At 40.8% G+C, this 12,551-nt stretch overlaps 1 protein-coding gene across 1 annotated transcript in view; it reads left to right on the top strand.

Moving 5' to 3' along the window:
* The window catches only part of bcr (BCR activator of RhoGEF and GTPase), an 81,594-nt gene that overhangs the window by 43,536 nt on the left and 25,507 nt on the right, over nt 1-12,551 (top strand). The window contains exon 2 of the mRNA XM_044012358.1: nt 4,962-5,146. Coding sequence (XP_043868293.1) covers nt 4,962-5,146 — 185 coding nt within the window. The remainder of the gene's footprint in view (nt 1-4,961; nt 5,147-12,551) is intronic.

Genomic DNA, 12,551 nt, shown 5'->3' with positions numbered 1-12,551 from the left:
TAAGGAGACAATAGTTTCCTTTGTCTCTTGTCGCTGCAAGTCGGCAATTACGCTAGTGCTAAAAACGCCGTACACCGAACTTACATAAAAGACTCTGGTATCAACATGTTTTTTTTCCACCAGAATGTGTCTTAATAGTCTTATAAATATGCCGAATTCTCTTTCTTGCTTGGAGGAAAGTGTGAATTGATACTAGTCATGCTAAGCTTAGCAAACAGTTTTGCCTTGGTGTGTAGCTGAGAGTGCTATGAAACTTGCAAGAAACAAGTGTATTTCTCAAAATGTGGAATTCTTTTTGTTTCTATAAACATGCCAAATTCACTTTGTTGCTGATAGTAAACATGTACACCGCTCAAAATACTGAGCTAAAGCGTCTGGCAAAGGCAGGCTAAAGCGTGTTTTGTCATGCTACCCGAATTTATGCTAAGCTAAGAACATGTTTGCTTGGTCTGTAGAATCGAGAGTGCTATTCTGGAAATGATCAGCAAGGAGATCAGTATGTATTTCTCAAAATGATTACATTTTCAGATGTTAAATGTCTCACAGGAAAATTAAATACAAACAGCAACATTTAAGAGGGTTTACTGGCAAAAACTGAATGTACTGCCATAAGTATGTTTGTATAGGTGTAGCATTGCTATGAAATGTAGTCATTTGATGTTTGTAGCCTTAGAATCAGTCTTTTATATGTAGTATAAGCTAGTTCTTGTTTTATGGAGGCCCTCGTCTTTCGCTGCCATGTTGTTCATACCAACACTGTAAATATGACATTTCCCTGTGTTCAGCGTCTGAAACCTCTGGACACTGTTGTATTCAGTGTCACATGACACTCCAAAACCCCTGCTCAACCTGTAATATTGTTTTGGAAAGGCCGGTATGTTGCCATGACTGTGGAGAACCAGCTGTCCCCAGTGTGGTTGTAGTTTTCCACCTGCAGGAGGAATTATAGACGTGTACCCCTCCCAAACACTGTTTCCATGTAAACATTTGTCAGGAGTGTGTCACTCTGCTACCGTGTATGAGGTATGTTTGCTGTGCTTACAAAACAGGTTTCTCTCAATTAGGAAGAGGAAGAAGCTGATCCTTGAGCAGCAGGAGGTCGAGGTGGTGAACGGCGAAAGCGTCAAATCAGCCAATACACAAGCAAGGGGTGTATAATTAAAAAAGTGTGTGTGTGTGTGTGTGTGTGTGAGAGAGAGAGAGAGCGGAAGGCGAAGTTACAAGCAAAATCCAGGCCGGGATGAGGTCAGACGTGGACAGACAGAAGCCTTGTGTTTGACGACCTTACATTAACAAACCTGTAAAGCTCAGTCCCTCCCCCATTGGAAACTGCTGGTCATGCTCTAGATGGACCTAAACACAGGGTAATGAGATGTTTTGAAAATGCACATTAGTCTCAGCATGTATGATGTATGATTTTTTTTACATTATTATTTCTGAAGATGTATTTAACATTTTTGTATGTTTTTTGTTCTGTGGAAGACATTCACTCCCCAGATGAGTTGTGGTGATTCATTTGGCATTTCGCGTAGCCTCAGTTTATATACAGCTTTGTCATTATTATTCATGGCTGTGGTCTTAGGTCTGGAACTGTGCCCTCGTTTAAGTAATACATGTTTAGGAATTAAACATTGTTGTTTGGATGCTCAGTATCTTTGGCCTGAAGGCTGTGTGTGGGCAATACGTACATTACACAAAAGTATGTGTAAGGTGACGGGAAGATTAAAGCAAGTCCTGTACTCTAGAGTTCTGGAGGAACAGCTGGGAGAACATTTGAAAGGCTGTTATTGTTTCATTCATGAACACACATAGGTGGGGTCAAGAATAATAATATACACACACATATATATATGTATATATATAAATACATAAAAAAACATGGTATCCACCCAGGATGGTACCCACTAATTTCCTATTCCACCACTCCCTGTATTTCTTTTCAAAGTTGGCATGGGACTATATGAAAAATAAATGTTGTGATTATCCTGTCAAAAAAAACACAACAACTGCGATTTATGATATTTTTGTGAGGAAAATACTCTCTCTCTCTCTCTCTCTCTCTCCCTCTCTCTCTCTCTCCCTCCCTCCCTCTCAGAGTCTTCTGTCATTTGATTTATTGAAAGCTTTTATTGATGATTCTCTTAAACCTTACACAATACAAATGAAATAATGTTACTTACACAACAAAATACATTACTTTGGTAACAAAAAATGTTTTACAAAACCACGTTACTAACATTATCAGGTGAAAAACACGGCTCTTAAATGATAAGATAATCATAATTTGTCCTGGAATTACCGCAAAGACCTTGTGGCACTTAAAATATAAATCACTAGGACTGTATAATGTTGAGCTTGACAGCATTTTCAAGTCACTCACATGAAATGTATGTGTATTCATGCTTATACTGACAATGGAAAGTCACCACTGTTTTTTCATCACACTGCACTAATATTGTTCAGACATGTTCTTGAGAAATTCCTCAAATCGAACCTAAAATACAACTGCAGTGAAATCAAGTGAGAAAAGAAAAGAGATAGTATGTCTGCACAAATTCTGATGCAGATACCATTATACGTGCAGCGATAACAAAATTTCAGCAGCAGTGCATACTAAGAATAAAACTGGATGTGTACTGAATGTGTAGTGCACTATTCAGTTTGGTTTGCCGCAAGGTTTTGGCTTTAAGGGAAGGTATTGTTTACACATACAAACAGTACACACACACACACACACACACATATAGCTCATGTTGATCTTAGCCGGGCAGGCGGGCGTCATGCCAGTGGTCAAAGCAGGCTCAGTTGGCAGCATCCACCCACAGGCAGCAGCAGCAGCAGCAAGTACATGGAGCAAGCGGTGGGTGGGCTGAAGGTCAGACAAGCCCTGGACACACTGGCATTGTTCTTCTATGTTTTTCTGTCATATTTTTTTTTCTTTTCTCTCTCCCCCTTCATGACCCGTGACTTTAGGAGCATATGTCTGTGCATGTACTGTTATATGAAGATGTAATACAAGCGCAAGAGAATTATAGGGTTTGTGAAGTAAATGTGAGCTGGTGTTTTTAAAGCAACACTGTGATTATATTTGGTGTGAACTGGATGCCATTGTGGATTGTGTGTGTGTGTGTGTGTGTTTGTCTCCAGCATGTTATTAGCCTGAGTCAGCACAGACGAGGCCTCAGCCTGGCTCACTGAGAAGTGAGTCTCTGTTGAATGTCAGAGAAGAGTGGGAGGAGATGAGCAAAAGGTCTTCTGTGACATCCAGAGATGCTTGATGTCTTCCCCTCAGCTCTTACACACTGGATTCCCCCAAATCGTTGACTGTACTCGCTCTTCCCTGGTAGTTGGCACTATTTCAACTCGACAACACATGATCGGTACAAGGCACAACATGAACCTCATTCTGCATAACATTATAAAACAAGGCATCTGTCATGAAATTGTGGTTGTCCTTGGATTCTGTTCAGTGTTGAACTTTAACCGGTGGTACGCGAGCTTCCTCTGGTGGTACTTGGAGGAAAATCAGAAGTACTCTTCTGCTGTATATACCAGGGTATGCGATCGGAGTGGAGCTGAGGAATTTTAACCGCTATACCAGTGCATCTGCCTCCTGTGAAGAGTTCGTACATGATTTTTCTCGGCTTCGACAATGATGGTACTTTGAGAGCTCAATATTTTGTCAGGTGATACGACCACTGCTCCACTCTGTCTTTGTCTCTTCCACCTCATCGTGTCAAGTGCATATAGTCGCTGGCAAAAGGGCCTTGTGACACCAGAGCTGCGGTTTTGCCACAAAGCGATCAGGCTCGTCGCAGAAGCAGGTCAGAGGGCGGTTGCTGAAAATTTCCCTGGAGGTGCTACAGTCAGCGTTCAAATTATTCGAACCATGACCCATTTCATGTGCCTTCTCTCAGAATGTGGTGATTTTGTATGAATGCATGAACAAAGATTGCGTTGTGGGGCTCATTTTGTGTGCCCCAGTTTCCAGAAAGGCTTTAATTAGTGTTGTAAATTAATTCTGGGAACCATGAATAATGTCTGCGAGCATGAGGTGCACTATGATCCTGCCCAGTGTGACGTCAGGTGAACTTTTTTTTATGTTAGATTTAAGCTTATTCAGGTAATAATGTAGAATGTTAATATTTGCCGTCAAAGTGACCTTTAATATTGTTTTGAAGAGAACGATATTGCAACGTTAACGTTCTGTCGTATAGAATCATTAGCAGTTCAATAACTAACCTTTTATGTGTGGTTTTAAATATACACATACATGAAACACAGTCATTCAGTCCAGTTTTAATGGAGAAATCGACCTGTGAATGATTCTGTGTATATATCAGTATTATGCGTGTTTAAAATGAATGAATTGTAGTACAGGTCTGGTTAGGATGTCATTTAGATGTTTTGTCCATTGGCTTTACATACATGTATTTACAGTATTTATCTGTACAGTGGCAAGACCTTAGACGTTATCTTGTTTTTTGCATCATTTTGAACATCTATTGAGCTTCTGCTGGTAGACAGCTACCATGACACTATCCTGCAAGATTCCTTGATACACTTGGGAATTCATCTTCGCCATGATGATGTCGAGCTGTCCAGGCCTTGGGGCAGCGAAAGCAGGGTGGTGACGTTGTCATGTTGGTATGCACTGCAGTGCCCTTTTCACACTACATGTGTATTGCTCACTCAGTCATCTTCTACCAGTTTATCCTCCACATGGACGCTGGTGCCAATCTCAGTTTGCCAGTCCATCACAGGGCCACATATAGAGACAAACTCTCACATTCACCTTCTAAAAACAATTCAGCCTTATTTTTCTGAGGAAATAATAGACACTTTCCTCATATAGTGCTACTAGAACTATGAGCCGTTTGAGCTTCACGCTGTTTCCCCAGGGATTCCTTCTGCAGTGTTGAGTTAACTCACAGCTTGTCTCTCTCTCTCCCTCGTCACAGACGGTCATTTCACCGGGACACCTCCCTCGTACGGTTACGATGCAGACCGCGCAGAGGAGCAGCGGAGGCACCACGACATCCTGCCGTACATCGATGACTCGCCGTCGTCTTCGCCGCACCTCAGCTCCAAGAGCCGCAGCAGTCGGGATACCCTCTCATCGGGATCGTTGGAGTCCTCCAAATCGGTCAGTATGCCGTCCAACCATCTATTGGCTGATATTCACTTAGATTTTACACTAGGAAAAAAAAAGTGTTTAGCCTTGCAGCGGTACAAAACAATTTGCCAAAAATGCCTTTAACGGCTCTTCCTGTTGGCGAATCAGCAAGTTTTATTTAATGCTACACACAAAATATATACTAAAGTAATATAATACAAAATCCTTGTATGATTGGTATCATTGGTTAGCGGCTAATACTTCCTTCGACCTCAATACAGTCCAGGAAGTGTGCTAATCTATTCTTACAGCAATCCTGCGCCATTAAACGCCGTCGTTTCATGAGAAATCAAATCTGCCATTAGAGGATAGGGATTGATAAAACACAATATCTTCTGCCTCATAAGCCCAGAACCAGTCATCTGGCAAAGAAACTCATCCCCCCACTAACAGTCGGGCTCTTTCCTCATCCAGGGTATTAAGCAGAATTACCTATCACCCCCGTCACTGCCTTCATCCTCTTACCCTCCTTCCTTCGCTCTGTCTTGTCTGCGGAGAGAAAACCAGTGATCTATGACGTCTGGTGCTCTTCAGTGGTTAGGACACACACTCGCACATCCTCACAAAGCACACACACGCACACACACACACATAACCCCAGAGTCAGCAAAGATGAGATGAACATGGGTGCAGCAGCCAGGATCTTTTGTACGCAACATGTACAGATTTTATTTTGTACTTATATCATATATACACTCGTTTTAATTAGTTATGAACATGCTACGGCCGTATGTGTTGACGAAATAGACGAGCGTCGTGGGAGAATGTAATAAGTTGATCATAGTTCTGTGCGCCGTGCCCCGAGTGGAAGTAATTGTATCAGTGCTCATGGGGCAATATCAGAAACTCTGAAGCACCGCGCGGGTGAGCGCCTGTCCGTCTGATTGATGTCTCGCATCTGCCAATAAGTGATGCATTGCTCCACTGCACCCAACCTTTGACCCGTGAGCCTGGAACTCTCGTGCATTTCAATCTGTACACATGCATGTGCGCACACAAACGAACACATATCGCGACATTTCGCCCCTTTGTGCACAAAGCTCTTCGGAGCAGAACAATAAATACTCTACGCTGTAGAAGAGAGCGAAGACGATTTGCTGAGTAAACATCACCAGCGCCATCTCTCGTATAAATATATGCTTTGCCACAGCTGTAAGGGGCAGAAAAGGTTTTAAAATTGACAATGAAAGTGCTTGAATTCGACCGTAGAAATGGAATATAAAACCTTTGGAAACCTCTGTTCTAAAATCCAAAACTGGTTTGTCTGTTGGCAGCCGCCAAAATACTTATTCTCTGGCTTATTGTGTTCTTTTAACGTAATTCTACACTTATACAAACATACGTAGGGCTAGTATTGTGTAAAATACTAATACACTGGACCTTTAACAGCCAGACAAAAATTAATTCATCAGCAAATTCTCCAAGCAGCCAGACAGGTTTTCATTATCTGTCAAGAAAATGGAGTTACCATCATCCTTGATTTGCCCTTGATAAAATCCCCTTTTTTTTCTTTTTTTTTTAAACAACATGACAGTCTGCTTATCTCAGTGATGAGTCAGAGACCAGACTGGCTGTGATTGGCTTCGTGAGGAGCTGATGGTTTTATGACGTCACTGCGGTGAGTCATCACCGTCAGCAGGAGCAGCTGATCTAATTTTCCTCGGCGGATCCTGCGCTCTCATAATCTGACTCGTGCTGTCTGGAGTTTGGTCACTGACTGGAAGTTGGCCACTGATGTATGACAAACAGAATACTGTAAATCGTCTTTAAGGTCATTGTACGAGGCAGTAGTAGATCCCTGAAAAGCAATGAAATAAGAATAAAATAAGAAAGAATCTAACGTAACATGCTAAAAGAAAAAGGTGGTGTGCACTTAAAACAGAATGTGCTGCAGTCAATCTTCTGAACATCTTTCATGTTAAATGCTCTTTTTATAAGATCTCTGTACACTGTGAGAGCTGCAGTATTTGAAGGTCAGAGAAGGACAGCCACTCAATTATCTCAATCCTTAACCGAATGGAAAGGAAATGAAGAATAAAACATGAGAAACAACATGGTCCTTGGCCAGATTCAGACCTAAGATATTGCAGTTCATGGTCTGCTTTAAACCCCCCCAAGGCCACCTGGGTAGCCCTTGACCTTCTCTCTCTCTCTCTCTCTCTCTCTCTCCTGTTAAACCCCACTGTAGCTTAAAACAACTAAATCCATCTCATTTTCTTTGCTCCCTCATCCTGGCTGACATTGCACCTTGAGGCCAGAGCCTCAGAACGAGGTCATTTCTTTTCTACTCCAGCCTCTTTCACAATAAAATTAGTGGGTACTGTATATCCAGGATCTTTGAGAAAAAGTGGTTGAAAATGGTTGGTTTTTTTCTCTCCCTGTGTCACCTGTGCATGAATTTTGACAAAATTGAGTTGAAGGAAGGAAAAAAAAAAACAGCACCATTTCCCTCCTACAAACTGTGCAATCTTCATTAGTGGACTAATCAAGGTTTTACACTGACTAGATTATTAAAAAATAGGGAACAAAGTGTCCTTAAAATCTTTATTTTACAAATGTTGGTGAAGGTTCTTAGTCCTCCAGGTCATAATCTTCTTCAGTAGATTGAGGGTTCATACACCAAGTTTGTTTTTGTTGCATTATGCTGTGTGGGAAAAGTTGCACTGGTATTAACAGTGTGGGCGACCGCAGAATCTTGACTTATTTTATGGAACAGTTGGCAGCCCTAGTTTAAACAGTTTTTGTGACCAGAATGATGTATCAGTGAGTGCTAAACCTCGAAATGACCAACTTCCGTTGATGAAGAGCCTTGTTAAGATGAAAATCTCCCTGTTTTAATCCAGCACACCTGTAATGAACCTTCAGTGCTTGCACAGCGTGCTCTTCTATCATTAAGACCATAATCCTACTCCAGTTAGCCGGTGCGCTCATCACATCAGACTGCAGAGCAGTTTTAAATACCCAGAGGTAATACAAAAAACTACACTAAAACAAATATATTTAACAACCTGGATTTTCCGAAACGCTTCATTACGCGCAGGAGCGGACGTGTGGAGATGGGGAGCGATCTCATTAAGCGGTTCCAAAAAGCGAGGGGCGGCAGAACAGGAGGCTAAACAGATTAGAATGTGAAAAATGAAAATTGAAAAGGGTTAATAAAGTGTGGAAATTGATGCTCACTTCCACCCCTCTACAACCTGAGTGTTTATGTGTGCAGGAAAAGAGAGAGATGGAGAATAATGTTATTATTGTTGCTCCCAGTCAGGTCTCATCTCTGCCTCCTGAGCTACATCCAATAAATGCTGTTTGTATTGATCTCCGTGTTCCTCCTGCAAACATTATCATGCACAAACAAATCACAAGAAAATCCGGAAATGCTAAATCATGTTAACACAGAGCCTGCCCTGTTTTGTCTAAAACTTGAGGGGTTTAAATGTGAAATACACATTTTGTTGATTCTGCTACGGTGTCAAACCCAGATACATACACAAAGCAGAGGAAAATGTGTTTTAATTTTAGGTTTTTTAAATGCTAACAGACAAACCCTTTAGTCTGATCCCCAAATGAGCTCATTCGTTGCCATAGCGATGAATAAAAGATGATATGTCTGGTGATGTGGGTTCTTCCTATGGGGAGTCGTCTGGGATCTAAAAAGGATGAGTTCACACTTTATGGCTCCCGTTTGTCCTCATTCAGTGCAGGAACATGTGGCTGGATTTTAAAGTTTTCCCCTTTGATGCTCAAAAATGGATTTTTGTGTCTCTCATGTTCTTTTGCCAGCTGGCACATTCTGTGAGGGTCAAATCACAAAGCACATGCTGATGATACTTGTAGCTCCGAGTTTTCATTCATTTTTCATTGTTTACAAACATTCGGGTGTGAGGGGAGGGGGGGGTTGTCTCGCACTGCCTCAGGCTTTCCCATTTAAGTCAATAGAGATGAACAATTTAAAAGCCAATTCAAATGAATACACTTAAAGTAATTATATATTATAATGTGCATCTTAGTTTATACACAAAGAGAAAAACTTTTGTTTGTTTGTGTGTCTTAGAGCCTCTATATAATTAGCAGTTATAGCTAAAGCTGATGTTATATAATGTACAGAGCAGGGTCCCTACACAGTTCTTTCTGATGCATAATACATGTCAGTCAGAAGCAATCACATTATCCTTCACTTAAAGAAAACAGAGATGAGGAGAGAAAGAAAAGATGAGGAGAGAAAGAAAAGGCAACATTCAGACAGTTAGAGCATAAAATATTAAAGAGCCGATAAACAATCTGAAAATGATGATGAGGAGAAGCTGCATATATGTTCTCAAAATCAATTTCAATTTCAAACGAGATTGTCGTTCAAATTTTGACCATATAGTATTTTATAAGCAAAATGCAATCCATGCGTCTTGGAAACAGTTCATATGCTAATTTTTGTCCATTAGGGCAAATGCTGCTTCTTGCTCTGGGAAAAACAACATACTTTTGAGTCATTAGAGGCCAAAAATGTCCACTTCCAAAAACTGTTATAAAACCTTTACAGATTAATATTTTTTTCTGCATAAATCTCTTAAACAAGTTCAGCTCTTCTCAAAACTACCAAACATTCAATCATTTTCAGGTTTTTTACCCTTTAACATTCTTGGTGTCTTTTTTTACATAAAAGATATTAGCATCATGTAATCAAACTGGCATTCAGAGGGTTAAAAAGCCTCCGGTGGTGTAGTGGTTAGCACTCTCCCCTTGCAGCGAGAAGACCCGGGTTCGAGCCCCAGTTGGAACAAGGGCCTTTCTGCATGGAGTTTGCATGTTCTCCCTGTGTGTGCGAGTTTCTCTCCGGGTTCTCCGGCTTCCTCCCACAGTCCAAAAACATGCAATGTGGGGATTAGGTGAATTGGACACTCTAAATTGACCGTAGGAGTGAGTGTGAGAGTGAATGGTTGTTTGTCTCTAGTTGTGTGTGGCCCTGCGATGGACTGGCGAACTGTCCAGGATGTACCCCGCCTATCGCCCGATGTAGCTGAGATTGGCACAGCACCCCCCGCGACCCTCTGGTGGAGGATAAAGCGGTTAGATGATGACTGACTATTTCTATACACATACATTTTGAATCTGATAACTGATAAATCTAACCCTGTGACTCAAAAACTAATAATGCATCAAAGTCACCCAACATTTGTTATATGAAAAATAACACATTTTTTCAAAATGATTGAATGTCTGGTAACTCCAAGCACAGCTGAAGTTTTAAGAGATTTATGCAGAAAAACGCAGATCAAAATATTAATCTGTAAAGTTGTTTTTAGCAAGTTTTGGAAGTGGACATTTTTGTCCTCTAATGACTAAAAGGGGTAGTAAATTAAACGGATAGCCGAGGATTAAGTTCTCATACTTGCAATGTAGAGTAGTCGATTTGATGGTGACATGTGGTAATGTTCCATACTAATGTTCACATTTTAAAAATAAATACTCTCTTAAATATAATACTGTAAATAATCTCAACTGAAATATAAGTTTTTTTTAAAAAGAAAGAAGCATTATTAGATATTTTCCTGAAATCGTTCAGGCTTACGTTCCACTTGTAGCCCATGGCTTCTCCTGGTACTACAAATTCATTGTAATTTATATTGCATCAAATAATCTTTGTGTCATTCCAAGCCGTTACTAGAACATTTGTGTTTTTGACTATAGAGGCTACAACAACAAAGTACTGCATCGCATCTTTGGTTACATCTAAGTTCACACTCTTGTGCAACAGCGGAGCTGATGTCATGGAGGATTGATAGTGACTGAGCCGTAATTCACAAACACTCGCCTGTAAATTTTGAGTGCCGTGTCTAATTGTAGCTGAAATCAGTCTAAATTTATGACGCGCGGGATTTTGTTTGTCGCTTTTTAACCATGTGTTTATTTGGGTTAATCAGTCATTCGGCCCCGTGGTAACTGATAATGTGCTCGTAGGTAATAGAGGCTATAAAAATCCCAGACCGTTTCATAACCCTCTCTCGCTTAAATTAATGCATGCGCCCACAGGCATCCAGTTACTCACAGTGCAGCTTACAAAAATACCCTGCATCATTTTAGCATACATATTTATAAAATGCTTGAATTCTGCAGATAAAAAAGTTGTAGACTTACTAATGGATTGGCGCACAGACGCGGGCAGATCATCTAAAAATTTTAAAAGTTTTGGCTGAAGTCTCAAATGTGATTATTTTTCTATTTTGTGGCTGCTATTTGGACATAACTTGCAATTCCATTATGTCACTTTTCAGCTATAGGAAATTGCGATGTGCACTTTTTTCAAGTCAGTCTTAAAACAAACCAGAAATCTCATATTAGCTGTGGCATTTCTCTGTGCCTTAATTGCATTCCTGGACAGAGAGAGGACGTCATGTTCTCTCCCGACTATCTGCTGCATTATAATGGCCTTTAGAAGAAATCTCATTATGGTCAATGGGCAGGAGAAACAATTATCGCAGCCTTTCCTGTGTCGCTGTGTACCTTCATGAAGAAGTTGTTTTAAAATACATTTATTGAAAAGAATGTGAACCCATCCTGTTAAAAGAAGAACAAAACCATGAAAAGTAAAAGTCTCCATGAGGACCATACTGGTCCTGACGAGGTCAGTGTTTATGCCAGGTCAACTAATGGGGTAACAAATACAAGAACACACACACACACACACATAGACACCCATGTGTGTCTCGTCTCTGCAAATCACTCCTTTCTTTCTCTACGTTCCATGGTCAGTCTTTGTCTCCTTGTTTCTTTCTCCTCGACCTTACCTGTTGTTCGTCTAACGATCACTCCTCCATTTCCATCACTCAGTAAAAAAAAAGGCAGAAGAGTCATTAATCATTTCTCCTTTATTCGACTCAATCTTTGTATTTCATTTTCTTCACCGTGTCCACTTTTTCCCCTTCTTGATGCTCGCTCAATTGCTCTAAATCTACTAGTATCGATCTCGTCTCCTCCTCCGCACCCTTCCTCCCTTTTTTATTCTCTCTATTTCCTCCTCGCTGCCCAAGAGCCAAGTTTTTCTGAGTACCAAGCGGAGTACTCCGTGTGTGTGTGTGTCAGGACAAATTTGGATTCAAACTTCTCCTCTTGAGAACATTTTGACCTTGTGAGGACATTTTGGCTGGTCCTCACAAAATTTAAAGGGCTCTTTGGGGGTTAAGATTGGGATTCAGGGTTGGGGTTGACTGTGGTTTATGTGGTTTGTGGGGGTCGGTTAAGAGGCCAGGGCTATAAATAAGGTCAAGGTTAAGGGGATAGGGAATGCATTATGTTTATGAATGTCCTCGCTAGGACCACTGTACAAGAACGTGTGTGTGTATTGTCTCAGACACACACACACACACATATTTATAAGTCAACC

The sequence above is a fragment of the Solea senegalensis genome, linkage group LG21 (assembly GCF_019176455.1).
Source record: "Solea senegalensis isolate Sse05_10M linkage group LG21, IFAPA_SoseM_1, whole genome shotgun sequence".
NCBI lineage: Eukaryota > Metazoa > Chordata > Actinopteri > Pleuronectiformes > Soleidae > Solea > Solea senegalensis.
The sequence above is the reverse complement of the archived record's forward strand: the minus strand, read 5'-3'. Positions and strand labels throughout refer to the sequence as shown.